This window comes from Miniopterus schreibersii (assembly GCF_964146895.1).
Source record: "Miniopterus schreibersii genome assembly, chromosome: 1".
NCBI classification, from domain to species: Eukaryota; Metazoa; Chordata; class Mammalia; order Chiroptera; family Miniopteridae; genus Miniopterus; species Miniopterus schreibersii.
In genome coordinates, this window is record NC_138101.1 from 107,240,173 (window position 1) to 107,261,414 (window position 21,242).

Below are 21,242 nucleotides of genomic sequence, written 5' to 3' on the forward strand. Positions count from 1 at the left end.
AGATCAATTTCCCATAGTAGATAGCATACAGATTTTTAAGTTAATATCTAAGTTTTAGAAAAGTTTCAGTAAATATATCTAAAATGAAGAGTAGTTTTTTGGCTTGATGATTTATTTTATAAAGTCAGAGGTCTTTATATATTATTAGTTAAATCAAGATTAAATCACCTCTAAATAAGTATAACAAAAGGACTGAGGTACCCATGATGTTTTACCATAGCCCTTTTCCTTGTCCTTTTAAAATGAAATGCAAGGGACATATTTTGGCTTCATAATTTTACAAATACATATAGGCAATCAGTATAATGTTTTATGGATACAAGAATTCTTATTTCAGAGAAGAGAAAGGTAAGCAAAATAGGACAAAACAACCTAACATTAATTACATTACTATACTCCTCTAAATATATGTAAAATGGTACAGTAACCCACCATCAGGCAAATGGTGTATTTAGTATCAGTTTTCTGTTCTTTTTTAATTCTAGTAACATTAAAGCTACTAAGGAGTTTAAGATGTTTGAGAAGCTTTAAGCATTCATCATCATAACCTTTAAGAATGTCAACATGAAAAAATCAGTTCTTTTAAAATGAGAAAAAAGATAAAAATTAATGATGGTACTTTGATGGCTAAAAAGAGTGCCTTAAAACATAGTCAATGTAATTAGTCATTTTTGAGTAACATTGAAAGTCCAATAAGGGAATGACTATGCAGGCCAATATGAAACCTCTGTGTGATTTAAAGATGTGTCCTATGGAAGGTGGAATGATTGGTAAGTAGTGTGAATCTTTTGGGCACATATGACTCCATGCTGTAGGGCCTGGGGAAAAGTGTGTGGTCTTGAACATTGGCATGTGGACTTCTCATTACTTGTTTAATTAAATAACTCATTCACTCACTTAACAAACATTTGTTAAACATCTAATATGATGTAGGTATAAATTTCTTAGGAAAAAATAGTCTTCCTGTCTTTGTCATTAAAACCATTAATATGATCCTACATAAAACAAGAAATACAAAACATAAAATACTGAAGAATGTAAGAAAGCCAGACGATGGACACTTACTGCCTGCTTCTTTAGAAGCTTAAGAGACCAGTAAAACAGAAGAGATATACTTCAGCTTACCTCATCTTCATGCCTCTGTTCACTGCCTTCTGCTGCGTTTGAAGGCTCATTCTGAAGCAATTGACCCTGGGAGAGACCCTCCACAAATTCTGGGTTGTTGGTAGATGATGTGGCTCCACTACTATATGGAATCTCTGGGTGGCTTAGCCTAAAAAATAATATGCAGAAGAGTAACAGTTCAGTATCAACAGCATCAATCACTCCTATTTATCACGGCTGAAGACAAATTTCCCTGTTCGTAAAACCAAAGGCCAGTCCTTGAGTTAATTCCCCCACCTCATTCTGTGTAAATGTAAATAGTATCTCCAAAGCAGTTACAGGGCATTTAAAAAATGATTTCAGTGCTTGATTGAACCACATCAGTTCCATGAAGAAGTCTACTAAAAACAGCTATAATCTTTTCCCAAAATATTACCTCTCCCCATCAACATACAGACTTCACAATTTAGTTCTGAGCATGCAACAGAGCCTTTTATATACTATCTTTCATGTATCCCCAATGTAAAGGGAAAATACTATTAATGGAAAAGGAGAATAGGAATGGGAACTGTAGATGAAGTTTGCCCCCAGCACAAGAGAGAGTTCTTATGGTATATTCCATAAGCTATTTCTTCTTGGATTACAGAGTTTATTGACAACCAGATCATTTACAAATGATTATCAAGTTCAGTAAGTTCAAATATAAATGTTAATGAATCAGACATAACAGATAAATAAATCAGAACAGATATGATTCTTTTCTGCTCCTACCATTTGTTCCAGATGAATCAGCAAACCAGATCTCACAAGAAGATACAGATGATGGCTGGGTCTTAAGACTGACTGATCGCCTGGCCAGCGTGGCTCAGTGGTTGAGCATTGACCTTTGATTCAGGAGATCGAGGTTTGATTCCCAGTCAGTGCACATGTGCAGGTTGTGGGCTTGATCCCCGGTGGGGGGGCGGGCAGGAGGCAGCCAATCAGTGACTCTCTCATCATTGATGTTTCTATCTCTCTCTCCCTCTCCCTTCCTCTCTATGAAATCAATAAAGATGTATCAAAAAAATAAAAAAATGAAAGACTGACTTACCCTATCACGCATGGATAAAGGAGGTTTTCTGGGGGGAGGTGTGGGACAGGTGAAGGAAGATGTGTAACAGGCTAATATTCAGTCATTGTTCTGAAAGAATGTATATTTCATAGGGTTACAGGCACATAATTATAATCGAATATAAAATAAGTACTGAAACACAGGTTTGTAAAATGTGCTGTAAAGGCACGGTAAGAGGGTATGATACATTTTATATGCGTGGAGAGGATGTTAAGAGAGATTTTACAGAGGAGGTCTTAAAAGATGAATAGGCATTCATCAGGTAAACAATGTCATTACAAGCAGAAAGAACATGATAAAACAGGAGAAAGGGAGCCTTATCAAGAGGCTACAAGTGAGAGACAAGGGCAGCCAGGACAGAGAATAGTGGAAAGAAAGCTAGAAGATACTTAAGAGGTAGAATGGAGAGAACTTAATGATTGAATATAGTGAAGGAAAAAGAAGAGCCAAAGGTAATTCTGAGGTTTCCAGACTGTGTGATTACATACTATGATCCAAGGTAACAATTGCCGTGTGTGTAAGAAAGACAGACAGACAAGAAAATGGTAAGTTTGAAACACTTAAGGCATAATTAAGTGGAGCTGTCCCACAGACAACTGGAAACATGCCCTGACAGAACAGAAGTGAGGAAAAGCAATGAGACAATTTGAGAGGCATTAGCCTATGAAAATAAAGGGAAGTACTAGACATTTTCCAGAAAGATAGTGAGAAGAAATGTCAGGATAGAACTCTGATGGAATAATATCATTTTAGGAACAAGTGCTAGAAGAGACTGGGAAAGACTAGAGAGGGCATTAAGAGACTTAGGACAGAATAGGAAGACTTTTAAGAAGGGGTTATTCTAAAGAACATATATGCATAGCCCATGAACACACACAATAGTGTGGGGAAGGCTAGGGTAGGGCGGGGGCTGGGTGGAGGGGGGCAAAAGAGGGAAAATGGGGGACATTTGTAATACGGTCAACAATAAATTTTTTAAAAAAGGAAGTGGTTATTTATTTATATTTTTAATTTATCTTTATTGTTGAAAGTATTACAGGTGTCCCATTTTTCCCCCCATTGGCCCCCTCCACCTCGCTCCCACCACCTCCCCAGGCCTTCATCCCATTATGGTCTGTGTCCATTGGTTATGCATATATGCATATAACTTCTCTGGCTAATCTCGTCCCACCCTCCACCTCCCTTCCCTCTTCCTTCTGAAATATGATCGTCTGTTGCATGCTTCAGTGTCTCTGGATCTATTTAGTTCATCAGATTCTTTTGTTCATTAGCTTCTTCTTAACGAATACCCTTCAACATTTCATGTAGTACTGGTCTGGTGGTTAGCTTTTTCTCATCTATCAAGTTCTTTATCTGACCTTCAATTCTAAATGATAGCTTTGCTGGGTAGAGTAATCTTGGTTGTAGGTTCTTGCTTTTCATCATTTTGAATATTTCTTGCCACTCCCTTCTGTCCTGCAAGGTTTCTGTTGAGAAATCAGCTGACAGCCGAATGGGTGCTCCCTTATAGGTAACTGCTTTTCCTTGCTGCTTTTAAGATTCTCTCTTTGTCTTCAACCCTTGGCATTTTAATTATGATGTGTATTGCTGTGGTCCTCTTTGGGTTCCTCTTGTTTGGGACTCCTCTGTGCTCCCTGGACTTGTAAGTCTATTTCTTTCTCCAGGTAGGGGAAGTTTTCTGTCATTTTTTCAAATAGGTTTTCAATTTCTTGCTCTTGTTCTTTTTCTTCTGGCACCTCATAATATGAATGTTGGGCCTCTTGAAGTTGTCCCAGAGGCTCCTTATGCTATCTTCATATTTCTGGATTCCTTTTTCTTTTTGCTCTTCTGGTTGGGTGTTTTTTGTTTCCTCATATTCCAAATTGCTGATTTGATTCTCACTGTCCTCTATTCTCCTGTTGATTCCCTGTAAATTAATCTTCATTTCAGTTCGTGTAGCTTTCATTCCTAATTGGTACTTTATTATGTCATTGATGATCTCACTAGTTTCCTTAATAGTCTTACTAAGATCCTTGGGCATCCTTATTACCATTATTCTGAACTCTGTATCTAGTAGCTTGCTTGGTTCTATTATCATTTAGTTCCTTTTCTGGAAATTTCGTTGTTCTTTCCTTTGTGACATGTTTCTTTGCCTCCATATTTTGGCTGCTTCCAGGTGTTTGTTTCTATGTATTAGGCAGAACTGCTATGTCTCCTGGAATTTGTAGAGTGGCTTTGCATAGTAGGTGTCCTGTAGGGTCCAGTGGCTCAGCCTCCCCAGTCACCTGAGCTGGGACTTCTAGGTGCTCCCCTGTGTAGGCTGTGTGCACTGTCCTGTTGTAATTGAGCCTTGGTTGCTGTTGGCGTCACTGGGAGGAATTGACCCCCAGGCCAATTGGCTGTGAAGACCAGCTGCAACTACAGCCAAAGAGCTGCTATGCTGGAGACACCCCTATGGAGCAGGATTTACTTCAGTGGATACTTTGGTGTTAACTGAGTGTGCCCCTTGAGTGTATCACTTGTGGATGTGGTAGGGTTGTAATCCAGCTTGGTTAAGTCTGACCACCAGGTGCACTGTCTCTGGGGCCTCCCGGGAGGTGCAAAGTCAGCCTCTGCCTGTGTCTTGCCCAGGGCCATCCAGCATGAGCTACACAGCAAACCGTAGTTGGCTGCTACTTGTGCTGGGCTTGGCGGTGTCCAGGAGAGGCCAAGCTATGAACCAATGCAGGCTACCACTAATGCCAGGCGTGGGGCCACTTATCAAGATGTATGGGGCATACTAAGGACAGCTGCTGCTTGTTTGAGAGATTTTAGGAAGTCCTTAGCATGATGCTGGAGAGGCCACTTGCATAGAAAAGCCACTGGAAGTGGCTTGGATGAGATTGCAAGTAGGGAGGGGTGGGGTCTCTGGGAATCACCAGGGCTTGGCTGAAGATGTGAGTCAGGTGCTGGAGATTCAAATATGGTGCCTGCCTGCTGGCTCTGTTGGGGGAGGGCTTGACAAAGGAGCAATGGCCTCTGCCAGGTCTTCTGTCTGGGAGAAAGATGCCCTTCCACCTCTCGCCCTGATTTCAAGCAAGTTAGTTCTTCCCCGAATTTCCTAGGTTCCTTTGAAACTGCTGCCCAGTGCTGGAGCTCAGAGGGAGCAGGTCTGAGTGAGTCTGTGCACCGGTCCTTTAAGAGGAGCTGCCTGGGACTCCCCATAGCCTCGTTGTCACTCAGACACAGTCCCAGCTGGTTTTCACAGCCTGAAGTTGTGGGAACTTCTTTTCCCGGCCCTGGAACCCTGGGCTGGTGGCCTGATGTGGGGCTGGGACCCCTCACTCTTCCGGGAAACCTCCACCGCTGAGATAATCCTCCAGGTTTTAAACCGTGGCACCTGGATGTGAGACTGTAGCAGAGTCTCTGTGATTCAGCCCCAATCTGCCTGTGTCTCCATCCCTCCTACCTTTCTTGTTGCTTATTAAGTTCCCTGGTTGTAGGACTTCTGTCCAGCTAGATTTTAGGAGGCTCTGAGTGATGGTTGTTTTGTATTTTAGTTGTAATTTTGATGTGGTTGTGGGAGACAGCGGGTACAGTGGTTACCTGCGTGACCATCTTGTTGTCTCCCAAAGGGGAAGTGGTTATTAACCAAGTAAAACGTTGTAAATGTCAAGTCTGATAGGCTAAAAAGTATCCGTTAAATTGCTGGCAATTTTAGGGGGTAGTTTTAGTGAAATTATGGAAATAAAACCAGATTACAGTGGACTGAGAAATGAATGAAAGCAGATGCAGACTGTTCTGAAAATGAAAGAATTTATACTTTCCTGACCCTTGCAATGAAATTCCAGTTCGATCTTGGCAACTTTGTTTTCCATTATTTCAATCATTTTGGATGTCTTAGGCAACTTGTTCTCTCTCTGTCATTCTCATTTCAACTGTGTCATCAAGTTTTAAGCTACTAACTCTTGCACATTCCTATTTCAGGAAAACATGAGAACTATGTTTGAAAAAGAACACTTATCCTATGAACCCCTGACTGAAATGGACAGGAAGCAGAAGGGAATGGTCAGAGGTATCAAATGCCTTGGAGACGACAAGCTGGATAAACAGAAAAAGAAGAGAAAAAAGGGCTCTTTTGTTCATATGAATGAACTGTCCATGCTCTTAGCTAAAGCCAACAACCCTTCCATTTGTGCTCTGGATCCCACACCTTCTAGCCTACCTACTTGAAGACATGTTTTCGGCAATTTTGCCCTCTCTAGCACCACCAATTCTTTCCTCTCTACTGGATTGGCCTAATCAGCACACAAATAAGGCATTATTACTTTTATCTTAAAACAACACACTCACACACCCACCCACTCTTCATCCTATTTCACTTTTCCCTTTTCCTTTTATAGAATTTTTTATACTTATTGACTTCACTGGAAACAACTGTTTATACTTACTGTCCTCAATTTTTCTCCTTTCATTCTCTCTTAAAACCAACCAAAAGGAAATAGTGCTTACAACTCTTGTCAAGGTCACCAATGACCTCCACACTAAATCTAATGTCATGTCTCAGTCCTCATCTTATCTGATCTTCCAGAAGTATCTGACCTAGCTGATCTCTTCCCCTTGCTTTTGCTTGTTTTCCAGGACCCCCCAGACCTCTGGTTTTTCTGCTACCCTTTTAGCTACCCCCTTTAGTCTTTGCTGAGTCTCCCTCTTCTGCCTGACTTCTAAATACCTGGGTATCCCAGAGCTTAGGCATTAGAGCTTTTCTCTTTTCTATCTACACAAAGCTCATATCTTCAGTGATCTCATCCAATCTCATGACTTTAGATGTTAGCTATATGTACACTGATGACTCCCAAGTTTCTTTTTCTAGTCTAGACATTCTCCAACTTCAGAGCCTGATTATCAAGCTCCCTATCTGACATCTCTGCATGGTTATCTAATAAGCATCTCAAGTTTAAAATCTCCAAAACTGAGTTCCTAAAATTCCTTCCCATACCTGCTTAGTTTCTCCCATCTAAGTTAATTCCATCCCTTTAGTCTCTTAGGCCAAAACCTTGGAGTTGTATTTGACTGCTTTTTTCTCCCTTCTTACATCTTATCTGGTCTTTTAGGCAAATCCTGTTTGGTTTACCTTGAAAATGTATCTGGAATTCTATACTTCTCACTACCCTTCATTCCCATGATCTTTGAAACCCACTCCTGTGAGGTTTTTGCCCCATGACTCCACCAAAAATACTTTTATCAAAGTCACTAGCGATATTCTTTAAGTCATTTCACACCTGAATTATTTCAGGAGCCTAACTGGTCTTGTTTCAACCCCTGCTCCTATCACTTTATTCTCAACTTAATAGTCACAGGGATCTTATAAAAAAAACAAGTCAGGTAATATTATTCTGCTCAAAATTCTCAAGTGCTTTTCTGTCTCAGAGTAATAAAGCGCTCACTTTGACCTCTAAGATCCTATAAGATCTAGTCCTTTGCTACTCAAGTATGGGCCTCAGACCAGCAGCAAAGCCATTTCTGGCAACTCATTAAATGTAGAATCTCTCATTCTAACTAAACTTTCTGACTCAGAACCTATATTTCAATAAGCTCTGTAGGCAGTTCATATGTACAATTCATATGTACATTACAGTTTGAGAAGCACTGATGTAGCCCTCAGTTACTCTTCTCCCCCGTAGCACACTCTGCTCCAGCCACAATGACCTCTTGGCTGGAGCCAAGACTACCTCAGGACTTTGGTATTCATTCCTCCCTCTACCTAGAATAATCTTCCTCATAACTGCATGCTAACAACCTTACTTTCTTCAGGTCTTTATTCAAATCACTTTCTCATTAAAGCCTTTCTGGGCCATCTTATTTAAAACTGTACCCCAAATCCTTCCTATCCCTACTTTATTTTTTAATCTATAGTTCTTATCACCATAGTATGTATTTTACTTATTTATCCTGTTTTTTTGTCTGATTTTCCGGGTAGGATTTGAGCTCTACAGGGGCTGGGATTTATGTCTGTTTTGATTATAGCTGACTATATGGTACCCAGAACAGTGTCTGACATAGTAGACACTCAGAAAAGTTTTCACTGAGTGAACTGAATTTAGGAATAGACATAGTTTAGCAAAGTCTTAGAGAATTACGCTGAATAGTGCAGTGAGAGGCAGATATTAATGAGGTAGACAATGAATTTGAAGAAAGGAAACAATTACAAAGTGAACTCTATTTTTAAAGAGCTCTAAAGAATATTAAAATAATTTTAAGGATTAGCTAGCACTTCAATCTACTACTGAATACATTTCTTCTTTGGCAAATAACTTCTACATAGAAAAGATAAAATTCAAGTATAACAGAGATTTTCATGGGAAGAAGGACAAGCTATTAGCCCTTTACTTTTTAAAAAATTTAATTTTTTCCATCACCTTTTATACCATCCTCCACCTCCACCTATTCTCCTCTACATCCAAAATCACCACTCTGCTGTCCATGCCCATGAGTTCTCTAGCCCTTTTCTATATGCCTTTACTTATCTGTCCAAAATAGCAAAGAAGGGAGATAGGAGAATGTAGATGAAAGGAGCCACATGCTAACCTGACTAGCTCAGGAACCGCCTGTGTGGCAGCTTTGCAAACTCAGAGACCTAAAGTAACCACAAAGGATGATCTGAAATTAAAACTTTTAAAATTAAAAAGCAGTTTATGGTGGGTAATCATGTCCTAGGCTGGTATCTGCCCTGACAAAGGTCAATATTTACCTTAACTGAGCCTGTCTATTGTCTTTTTGCATCTACAACATGTTTAACATATCGTTGGAATGTTGAAGTAATTTCCTTTTTCTGGACTCCTCAAAGCACAATGCAGTGACCACAAATCCCCTTATTGTTATTGAGTTGTTGACTGTTAACTATTCTGCACCCAGCTAAGTAAAAGAAGTGTGTCTATCATTTTACTTTTTATCCAATCCCAGAGGTTTCCCAGCTTTGCTTTCTCCCGCCTCCCTAATCTATCACCAAAGGATTTCATGTAACCCACTTCCGTCTCCCCCTTTGATTGTAATACATTAAACAAGATGAAAAACTGCCGTTCTCTTGAGCATTATCTCAATCCATTGAGATTCTGCTTCTCAGCACGTGTCGACAGTTTGGCTCAAATAAACTCACAAAAATTCTTCACAAGTTTGAACATTTCTTACATTAAAAAGAATAATAAGGGAAAAAAGTCAGCTACAGATCCTAGGCAACCTGAAGAAAGAACTGTATTTTAAAAATATGATCTTAGGCCCAGCCGGTGTGCCTGAGCAGTTGAACATTGACCTAGGATCCAGGAGATCGCAGTTCGATTCCTGGTCAGGGCACATGCCCGGGTTTCAGGCTCAATCCCCAGCAGGGGATGTGTGGCAAGCAGCTGATCAATGACTCTCTCTCATCACTGATGCTTCTATTTTTCTCTCCCTCTCTCTTCCTCTCTCTGAAATCAATTAAATAAAAAAAATAAAAATAAAGAACCACCTGTTTACGTGCTTAAAAAATAATAGAATAAATAAAAAATCGGACCTTTGGGGGGAAAAATTGTTTTAATATCTGTGGCAATTCAAACTTAAAATATATTTCATTTTTAGAGCTAACCCTGTGGCAGGTATTTCCTTAAAGGTGACTATGTAATTCTCTTAACAGGGAGTTGCTGATGTTTGCTAGATCCCCACATATTGCTGCTGTTCACAGGAGCCAAAGCACTGCAAGTGACAGCCGAATGCAGATTATAATAGCTCTTACTCTTTTTGCAAAGTGCAACAACCTACCTTCTATTCTTATGATATAAAACCGCCTCTTTAGCCCAGCTGGGCATGGCTCAGTGGCTGAGCATCAACCTAGGATCCAGGAAATCATGGTTCGATTCCAGGTCAGGGCACTTGCCCCAGCTGCGGGCTTGATCCCCAGTGGGGGCGTGCAGGAGGTACTCGATCAATGACGACTCTCATCATTGATGTTTCTATCTCTCTCTCTCCCTCTCCCTTCCTCTCTCTGAAATCAATAAAGATATATTTAAAAAGTTAATAAATAAATAAAACTGCTTCTTTGGCACCTATACTTTGTCAGAAGCTTTGTTTTGAAGCCTAGGCAGAGGCCCAGTGTTCCAAAGCAGCTGCTTACCCAGTTGTAGCCAGATCACTACTCTCCTTGGAGCCATCTTCATCTGCATAAAGGGGAGGCAGGGTGGAACTAGTCATCAAAGTTTCCATCTCTCTAGAAGGAAGAGAGAATAAAAAATAATTAACAGCTTAATTAATTCCAGTTCAAGTTCCACTAATTTAAGAGCCAGCCTTCCTTTATCACAACAGCAGCAGAATAGAAACTGGTCTGAATATTAATCTTGACTTGGACACATTCAAATAGTCAGGTATATACCCCAAAACCATAAAAGGACTAATTTTACTGGCTTCTTTCTAAGTCTCCTTACAAATAAAGACTCAGCACCTCAAAAAAAGGGGAGAGATGAAGTGTCTTTTCATTCACTATGACAACACCACCCTCTCTGAGTGTTTCAAAGACATCTAGTTATGGTTGGAGCGTCCGCCTGTGGACTGAAGGGTCCTGAGTTCGATTCTGGCCAAGGGCAGGTATCAGTTGCAGGCTTGATCCCTGAGGGGTGCGTGAGGGAGGCAACCAGTCGATGTGTCTCTCTCACATCAATGTCTCTCTCTCTCTCTTCCTCTCTTTGAAAAGCAATGAAAAAAATATCCTCAGGTGAGGATTAAAAATAAAAATAAATAGATCACATAAACAAAGAAAGTTCAGGGAACACACATTTCTTCCTTTTTCTTTTTAACCTTGTATTTGTTTTACTCAACCTATATGGCTTCAGATGTGATTTTTCTAGTGTTATGAATAGTCAGGTCCCTAAAAAATGTGTAATAAAATGGGTGGAAGGTTAGTGGCCAAGATTAACAAAAGAAGGAAATGAGGAAATGGTCCAGTGAAACCCAAAGGCCTCTAAACTAGTCTAATAAGTTGGAAAATAAAATGATTCCCAAGAATATGACTGGGATCCTGCAAGACTGCTTTCAAAGACTGGGCCTTGAAGGGGTGATTCAAATGATTCATGGCTACCAAGCCACTGATTGCCAAAAGATCTTCAGGTGTCTGTGCCTCATAATGTCCCAGCACAGAGGTCACACTGAACTTTGAAATTCCATACAAAGTAATTATGAAATGTAATGAATGCTGCTCTGGAAGGGGAAAGAAGAGAAATATATACAAAAGCAAGGCAATATACAAGCTTGATTCTCCACTGGTGCTTACATAAATAGGTATGTCATGCACCTGGAGGGCTGGAAAAATGGTATTACCTTAGGGTTTACACTTTGAAACCGGGTCTGGACTATAGCTTTGGAAATCCAAAAATTCCCTCTAACACCAACCACTCACTGAAAAAAACTGATGTATGAAACAGAGTACCAATTTAAAATATTTTAATAATGATTATGAAAACTGTAATGAGAATTATATTAAGCACATAAGATATATATTGGCCAATCGACACATCTCTCCTTGTAGTAATATGGGGAGTCAAATCATAATCAAAACATTGCTTTGGTCAATATGGGGCCAGAACAAAGGAAAGTAGGTAGAGCTTAAGAAATGTTCCTCAACTAAGAGTGCTCTAGTAACCTTTTCCGACAAAACGAATGATCTTAACAATAAGACTATGTTATTCCCAATGTGTTGGACAGTGCTGGAAGCATAATTTGTACTTGTTTTCTGGGGCTGGTACTTTTCATGTGCCCTTTCCTTACTTTACATATGTTAATTCTTACTTCATTAAGTCATCTTGAAGACACACTATATTCCCTCCCCAACTATACACTTCAGAGTTGAGAGGTGGAATTCTACCCTCATTTTCCATACTACAACCCTTGTGCAAAACTTCCTTTCTTTAAAAATCATGTCACTTGGCTATACCAACCTCAAATTCAAAAATCTTTGACCACTATCTCCTATTATTCACTCTCTCAATTACTTCTACTACAACTGATCTTTAATTACACAAATCTCTATTCATTGACCATTGATTTTATCTTTTCTGTCCAGCTTACATTCCACAGCTACATTTCAAATATTCTTCTGCCAACACTTTCAATTCCTTTGCTCTACTATCTTTATATACCCCAGATGTAGATCGGCTATGAGTTTTATACTTTAGGAAAAAAAATTATTGATTTTAGTCAGAGAGGATAGGAGAGAGAGGGAGGGAGGGAGAGAGAGAAAGAGAAACACAGATGTGACAAAGAATCATCAGTTGGTTGCCTCCTGCACGTGCATTGACTGGGGATTGAACCAGCAACCCTGGCATGCGCCCTGACTGAGAATGGAACCAGTGACCTCTTGGTGCATGGGATGATGCTCAAATAACGGAGCCACACCAGCCAGGGGAGTCAACTCTGAGTTTTAGCTCAAGGTGGTGTTGGAGAAAAATCACAAAACAAAGGGTGCTACTATAAATTTATGATACCCAACCACAACAGGGCCCTCAATGCTCTGAGCAGTTATTCTACATGTTCTTAGAATATTTCCTAAGGGCCACAGCTCTGTCAGACTTTTCCAACCAACTGAAATCTAATTCATCCAGACCCTCTCACTTAGCCTCATCTTTTCACACTCCCCAGACTCACACCAAATGCTAAATCGCTTTATTTTTTTAAACATATAATTCACACACCATAAAATTCGCCCCTTTAAGTATATAATTCAGTGTCTTTCATACATTCATAAGATTGTATAGCCAACATCATAACTGATTTTATAACATTTCATCACCCCAAAAAGAAACTCAGTATCCATTAGCAGTTACTCTCCATTTGCCCCTTCTGCTAGACCCAAGTAACCACTAATCTGCTTTCTGTGTCTATGGATATATTTATTCCGGATACTTCATATCAATGAAATCAAACACTATATGGTCTTTTGTATCTGGCTTTTCACTTATCATAGTTTCTAAGTTCATCACATTGTAGTAGGCATCAGGGTTTCATTCCTTTTCTAAAAAATGTCTTTGAAAAAAGTTGATTTTAGAGAGAGGAAGGGGGTGGGGAGGAGAAAGAGAGAGAGAAAGAGACACATCAATGTGAGAGAGAAACCTATGGCCTGTTTTACCCAGTAAGCTTTATTTAACATCTTCTGTCCAAGCATGTTTTTTTCCATAGTTGGGGGCCATTGATGCAAGGAAGCCCATCTGCAAGCAAAGATAGGACCCGACCATTCTGCTTGACCAGGGTTGCAGCCCCAAAACATCCTGTTATTCTGACAAGTTTTCGTGGTCGGAGAATGCAACACCGGCCCCACATTGTACCCTATCTTAAGTCCCTATAAAAGAAAGCTTAACTCCACTTTCAGGGCTGACAGCATACTGCTGGTCAGCCCACAGTGAGAGAATGCTTCAATAAAAATTTCTAAAAGCTCTCAGAGTGCTTTTTGCCCTGGTTCCTCTCTGCATTGATCTAATATATTGGTGCTGGAGGGGAACCCGAGGGACTTTCCCACTTCCTGGCTGCTGATTCTCCAGTCTACACCAGCCTTTGGTCAAACTCTGTGGTGAGTAGGTTTCTATTTTCCCCAACCCTCTGATTTGCCATCCTCCCTTTTAAGTCCTTGTACAGGGCCAAGGGTGTTTGCTCATTTCTTGGCTTCAGTCTCAGGGACCTAGTCCCTAGTTGTCAGCTACCTAGAAGGAAGACTCACTCCCTTCTCCCTAGTTTGGTCTGAATGACAGGGACGCCTGCCCTTCAGCCCTCTCACCTCCGGTAATAGTCTACTCACTCAACCCTTCTTTATATTCGGCTGTTTTTCACCCTTATTATGGGTAATCAACCATCTGCTCTGCCTAAGAGCTCCCCCTTAGGTTGCCTTCTAAAAAAATATCAATCATCTTGGCCTTGCGCCTGACATTATGCCCAGCGACTCATCTTTTACTGCAACACAGCCCCAGTACAAGCTCTATGAGTCCTTGTGGCCTGAAAATGTAACTTTTAATTTCAATATTCTTACTGATCTGAATAATTACTGTCACCGCACCAAGAAGTGGCTGGAGGTTCCCTACATCCAGGCCTTCTTTCTTATTCAAAATCACCCCCTCTCTGTCAGTCTGGCATGCTATATTAAGTCTTTCTACTTCATTCTCTCTCAGCACTCTCCTAAATCCCCTTTGGCGTTGTCCCTTCCTGAGGCAATTCCTTTAGATTCCGCCAATCACTCTTCTCCAAGACCCAGTGCACCTCCCCCAGGACCTCTCCCACGTCCTTGCCTTATGAAGGCCAGCCTCAAGCCCCAGATGAACCCAGGGAATCCCAATCCTCTCTCTCCTCCCCATACCCAATCTCATTCTCACCTACAGGCTCCAGCCCCTCTTTTGCCTCTTGGAGAAGTGGCGGGTGCTGAGGGTATAGTGAGGGTCACGTTCCCTTTTCTATGGCCGACCTCTCTCAGATGGAATCTAGGGTCTTACGCCACCGACAGCACAGCTTATACTAAGGAATGTGAATATGTCACCCGTCCTACGACCTCACCTGTCATGACACTTATATAATTCTAACTTCTTCCTTGACCCCTGAGAAAAAAGAACGAGTTTGGCTGGTGGCCCAAGCCCATGCCAATGAGCTTCATCTCCAGGATAATACAAAACCCACTGGAACTGAAGTTGTTCCCAGAGAGGACCCTCAATGGAATTATCAATTTCCACATGACTTCCCAGACAGACGATCCTGTAGCCATATGATTACGTGCCTCAGAGCAGGCCTTAAAAAGGCTGGGAACAAAGCCATCAATTATGATAAAATTAAAGAAATTACACAGGATCCCAATGAAAATCCAGCCCTCTTTCCACCCGCCTTAATCTGACCTCACCAGAGGGAACTCTCCTGCTTAACGTGCATTTTATTTCCCAATTGGCCCCTGACATTTGCAGAGAACTTCAGAAACTGGACGCATGCCCACAGACCCCCCAAAGAGAATTGCTTAACACTGCCTTCAAAGTTTTCAATAATAGAGACAAGGAGCAAAAATTAGAAGAAAAAAAAAAAGTGGGACCAGGCTAAGGCTGAGGCACAGCGGGAGGCCTTTCAGCTCCTGGCTACTGCCCTCCAAGGCTCTGTGAAGCATGGCACAAATCCTAGAGGGAAGGCAAGTGCAATGCCTCTTCTGGGGCCCTGCTTTAAATGGAAGAAAGAAGGGCATTGGGCCAAATCCTGTCCAAATCTCAGACCCCTATCTGGACCCTGTCTGGCGTGGCTAGGAGGGCCACTGAAAGTTGGACTGCCTGGCACACCAGCATCCTTTCCAAAAAGGGGCCCTCCTGAGTCAGGTTTGGAGCTGCCTGACATTTTTGGCCTGGTCTCCAAAGACTGAAGGTGCCAGCCCTGGTAAGGCCCCCTTGAAGACTATCACAATGACGGAGCCATGGGTAATTATGGCGGTAGCAGGTAAGCCAATCTCCTTTTCCATGCTCCCAGAATTTAATGGGGTTCTCGTCCCATTCTCTGTCTCCATTATGGGGGTCAACGGCCTTATCTCAAAAGCACTTGTTATTCTCTCCCTATACTGCACTCTTAATAACACCCCTTTCACACACTCCTTCCTGGTTATTCCCAGTTGCCTGACAAGGCTCTCAGGAAGGGATATTCTCTCAAAATTCCAGGCTTCTCTCACTCTCTCCCTTATCTCCTAGTAATAAAGACTCTTTAACGAACTCTGCATTCCTTTTTCTCCTTGCTGCACCTGGGAAACACAGCATACACAATTTTCCCACAGACCCCTCCGTAGTAGACCCTAAAGTCTGGGACACTTCCACTCCTTGGTTGCTAGTCATCATCAACCAGTAGTAATAGCCCTAAAGGATCCCTCCTCCTTTCCGTGCAAGACCCAATATCCCATCCCACTAGAGTGACAGAGAGGCCTGCAGCCTACTATCACCCGACTCCTACGTGCCAGCCTCCTGCCCCCTACTACCTCCCCATATAACACTCCCATCCTTCCTGTCAGGAAATTGGACCGTCTTACCCATTTGTACAGGACCCTGGAGCCATAAACCAGGCTTCATCCAGCTGTCCTGAATCCTTATACTTGACTCTCCCTAATCCCCATCACCACAACCCACTATATCATCCTGGATCTCAAAGATGCTTTCTTTACAATTCCCTTAGTGGCAGAATCTCAGGACGTGTTTGCTTTCACAAATCCAGATACTAACTCCTCTCAGCCGCTTACATGGACAGTCTTAACTCAGGGTTTTAGGGACAGCCCTTTACTTTTTGGGCAAGCCTTGGCATCTGATCTCTCCACAACTTAGACCTGATCTCCAGTACCCTCCCCTCCAGTATGTAGATGACCTTTTACTCTGCAGTCCATTGCTAGAGCTATCCCAACAGCATACTACTGCTCTCCTAAATTTTCTTGGCAGATAGTTTACTCCTAAGATCTCTTTCTCAGTAACGCTCATGTTTGGGCCCAGCTAGAAGGGCATACTATGGCGATCTCCTCCTAGGCATGGAATATTATTGGCTATGTGGCTCTAACCTATACCTGGTCTGCCGCGATGGTGGTCAGGAACCTGTACTGTAGTCCGTACTCCCAGAAGCAGAAATCCTGACCCCCATTCAGATGGCCTTATTGGGTGCAATTCCCAACCTAGGGTCTTTCTTCAAGCATGCCCTACTCAGGAGGCAAAAGAGGGATTATTCTCTCATCAGGACCACTGAATTTGGTTACCATGCCACAGACAACCCTATTCCTGAGAAACTGGGGGGTCAAACATTCCATCTGGAGGTGCCTTTTTTGGTTTGCGGGTATCCCTATTTTGGAAATATCTGTTCTAAATATCCCTATCATGATGCAAAATTCAGAAAATCAGCAGCAATCCTTAAATAGCTTAGCAGATGTAGTTCTTCAAAATATGTGGGCTTTAGATGTTTTGACAGCAGAACTAGGAGGTACTTGTGCCATGCTAAATAAAACCTGTTACTTTTACATTAACAACACTATATATAGGTAATAGAAGATTTAAACATCCTCAAACAAAATAGCCAGATTATACAGGATGCTAGGGATTGAGCAGCGGTACAGGACTCCTTGTTAGGCATCTTATTTTCTTATCTAGGTTCTCCCCTTAAAGCCATCCTTACACCTCTGCTGTCCCCTATAATAATAATTTTCCTATTGGCATTACTGGCCCCTTGCTTCACTAGACTTCTAATTCACTTCATCCAAAACACCATCCAGGCAGCAACTAAGCATCAGATCAGAAAACTTTTTCTTTTCCAGCAATGGTGATATCACACCCTCCCTCAAGATCACTCTCTCTAGGGACATCTATATACCCAGCAGGAAGTAGCTATATAAAAGGGACCTCTGTCCTTCATTAACCCTAGAATACAAAGAGGGAGGGATGTTGGGATGGTTTACCTGTGGCCTGTTTTATTCAATAAGCTTTATTTAACATCTTCTATCCAAGCATATTTTTCTCCATAGTTGGGGGCCACTGATGCAAGCAAGCCCATCTGCAAGCAAAGATAGGATCCGACCATTCTGCTTGACCAAGGCCACACCCACAAAACATCCTGTTATTCTGACAATTCTTCGTGGCCGGAGAATGCAACACTGGCCCCACATTGTACCCTATCTTAAGTCCCTATAAAAGAGCTTAACTCCACTTTCAGGGCTGACATCATACTGCTGGTCTCAGCACACTGTGAGAGAATGCTTCAATAAAATTTTCTAAAACCTTTCAGAGTGCTTTTCGGCCTGGTTCCTCTCAGCATTGACCTAACAGTTACAAGTAAATAAAACTACCTTGTGACAAGCACATCTTGATCTTGAACACAGCACCCCAAACTGTAAGAACCCCTTGAGTTCCCTAACAAACCAATGAGGTGACCATCTAAGATAACTGCTAATTACCATAATAAAGTCACAGATGCATTCAAAATCTGAAGAAAACAGAAAATACCAGCTGAGTAAATATTTGAGCAGGAACATTTAGCTCAAGATACTTACATGTTTGGAATCCAGACTCCTATCAAGAGGTAAATAGGATTCCTTTCTAGTTCTAAAACAAAATGATTCAAGCACAGAGCCTGAGGAAAGCAATACATGGGAAAGCAGAAGCAACAAATGTCCCTTGTATCTTATTGCAAATAAAAACTTACTATAACTCTAGGGCAAGGGTCCTTACTGTTTCAAGTAACATTGCTCCTCTATTCTCTTACATTTTATATTGCTTTTATCAGCTTAAACTTACAAAACAACTGCAAAGAAGTGATGGAAAGAATGTTCCTTTCTGTTAGAGGCAATAACTTCCAAACCTTTTACCTTTTAAAGCAGATGACTATTATCAGAGTATACGTTAAAAAAATTTTTTTTTAAATGTTTTATTGATTTTTTTTTTTTTTAAGAGAGGGAGAGAAAACATCAATGTGGGCTTCACATACGCACCCCAGGACAAACCCATAATCTGGGCATTGGCAATCTTTGCCAATGGATAGGAACTGGCGACCTTTCAGTGCACAGGACGATGCTCAACCAACTGAGCCACACCAGCCTGGGCAAGATTATGTGTTTTGAGAAGGAAAATCAGAGGTCAATTATAAAAATTATAGTGTTGTGGACAAAAAAAGGGGGCCACATAATAAACCTGACAAGCTCAGGGGAGGTCTGTGTGGAGGCCTTACAAACTCAGAGGCAGAAAGTAAACCACACTGGATGGTCTGAAATGAAAACTTTTTAACTAAAAGTAGTTCATAGCAAGTAGTCATGTCCTAGACCAATATTTTTCCCTAACAAAGGTCAATCTTCACCTTAACTGAGTCTGCCTGTCTTTTTGCATCTAGGATAACATACCTGATAAAATTCCTTTGGAATAACAAAGTAATTTCCTTTTTTCCAGAACCCTCAGGACCCCTCAAACCACAACCACTGTACCAGAGCATAGACCACAAATCTCCTCATTGTTATTGTTATCATGTTAATTGTTGACTGTTAACTAGCCAGTCCTCACCTATGTAAAAAAGTATGTCCGTCCATTTTACTTTTTATTCCATTCCAGAGGTTTTCCCATTTTGCTTTCTCCTGCCTCCCTAATCTATCACCAATGGATTTCAAGGAACCCTCTTACGCCTCCTCCTTTGATTGTAATGTATAAAATAAGGTGCAAAACTGCCATTCTCTGGAATGGGGATATATGCAGCTCTGATTGAGTGGGGAAAGCTTCAGTTGAAATAGGATTCCAGGAATTCCTTTATAAGGGCTGGTTCAGAAGGCAGAAACACAGTGCAGGCAGGCAGTTCAGTGCAGAGGCAAGTAGTTCAGTGTAGGCTCTTCCCTGTAGTGCAGTTTGCATGGGAGGTCCCAGGAGCCCTTTTTAGTGGGTATCTCTTTCTCAGGGTTCATAAAACCACGGAAGAGAGAAAATGTGAAACCGAGGGCCCTTATGACTTTGATTAAATTTAGTTTTAAATCCTAGCTCTAGAAGTCCTCCTTCTCCCTCTCCCTCCCCCCCCCCCCTTTCTCCCTCTATCTCTACTCTTACAGGGCAGTGAAAAGCTAGGAAAATTCCAGGGCAAGAGGAATAAGGAAATTGAGACAAGAAAGTTAAAACAAGGCCAAACAGTGTGGGCTATTTGCAGCTGGCTTGTAAATAACAAGCCATTATTTCCCCCAAACCAAGGACACTAGAGAGCAAATGGTTAAAAAGCCTCCCTAAAAAGAGAATGCTGGACAGGAGGGGAGAAGGAGGGAGTCTTTCTTACCCATTAAACAAAGAAATCAGCCATTTCGGGGAAGGGGAAAGGAAAAAAAGAGAGGCAGTTTTATTTTTTTACTCCCTAAACAGAAAAGCCAGCAGTTTTAAGCTTGGCAAGATAAAATTGTCAGGTGCTTCTCATGAATTTTGGAAAGGCCACAACAAAGTAAAAAGGGACCTTGAAAATGAAGATATGCAGCCCAGGGATTTAAAAACCTTTAGACAGGAGGGTATATAATGCCTCGAACTCCTACCCAACTCATTCTTCAAATTAGCTGAGAGCCCATCTGTGCTTCATAAGCCAGATGTATAGATTTGCTTGCCTTGCTTCTTTAATAAATATGCATGCTTTGATTTTGTAATAAACTGGCTTTATCTCAATGCAATCAAGGTCACTTGTGTAAATTCACTTATATGAGCATAACAAGAACTGAGGTAAGGACAGCCTTCTTTCTCCCTCTGAATTGGGAGCTGTCCGATAATACCTCTTTCTGGTGTATGTGAGGTGCCTGTAACACTCCCTCTACCTCTCAACCTCTTAAGAGACTGGGCCTTTCTCTGAATAATTAGTAACCCTTAAGACAGCAGAAGGCAGTAGCCATGACCTGAATGGTCATAGGGTCCGGACATCTAGCAGGCTAAAGATAATATATATATATATATATATATATATTTAAATATATCTTTATTGATTTCAGAGAGAGGAAAGGAGAGGGAGAGAGAGAGAGATAGGAACATCAATGATGAGAGAGTCATTGATTGAGCCCACAACCAGGGCATGTGCCCCGACTGGGAATCGAACCCCGATCGCCTGGATCCTAGGTCGACGCTCAACCGCTGAGCCACGCCCGGCTGGGCAAAAGATAATATTTTGACCCAAGTTATGTTTCAGTTCCTAAGCCCTAAGGTAGAACGACTCCCTGTCTACTTTCCCAAAACACCAAACAGAGGGAGAGCAGAAGACCTCAGAACTGTCCTTAAGACCTGAAGAAACGATTTATTACCCTTACCTCACCTCTGACCAACCAGCTCCCAGCATGACCCAGAACCTCCAAGCCCCGGTGTCTTGTGATTTTGCCCTACCTAATCTGTAATCTACACACCATCAGGAGTTCAGATTTTTGAGCATTAGCTTCCCATTCTCCTGGATGGTGTTATTCATAATGAAATAGCCAATCTTCCTCCACTGCAATTTTTAGTGTTTAGTGTTTGGCTCTGCTAGCATAGGGTGGATGAACACCTTCTGTTCTGTAACAAATATAAAATTCAGAATTATTTTGCTATATTTT

General features: G+C 41.4%; 1 protein-coding gene across 1 annotated transcript in view; it reads right to left on the minus strand.

Annotated features, from left to right (window-relative positions):
- The window catches only part of HMG20A (high mobility group 20A), a 91,499-nt gene that overhangs the window by 41,311 nt on the left and 28,946 nt on the right, over nucleotides 1–21,242 (minus strand). Inside the window, exons 2-3 of the mRNA XM_081150976.1 lie at nucleotides 10,320–10,412; nucleotides 1,126–1,273 (exon numbers count right to left, since the gene is read on the minus strand). Coding sequence (XP_081007102.1) covers nucleotides 1,126–1,273; nucleotides 10,320–10,408 — 237 coding nt within the window. The 5' untranslated portion in view covers nucleotides 10,409–10,412. The remainder of the gene's footprint in view (nucleotides 1–1,125; nucleotides 1,274–10,319; nucleotides 10,413–21,242) is intronic.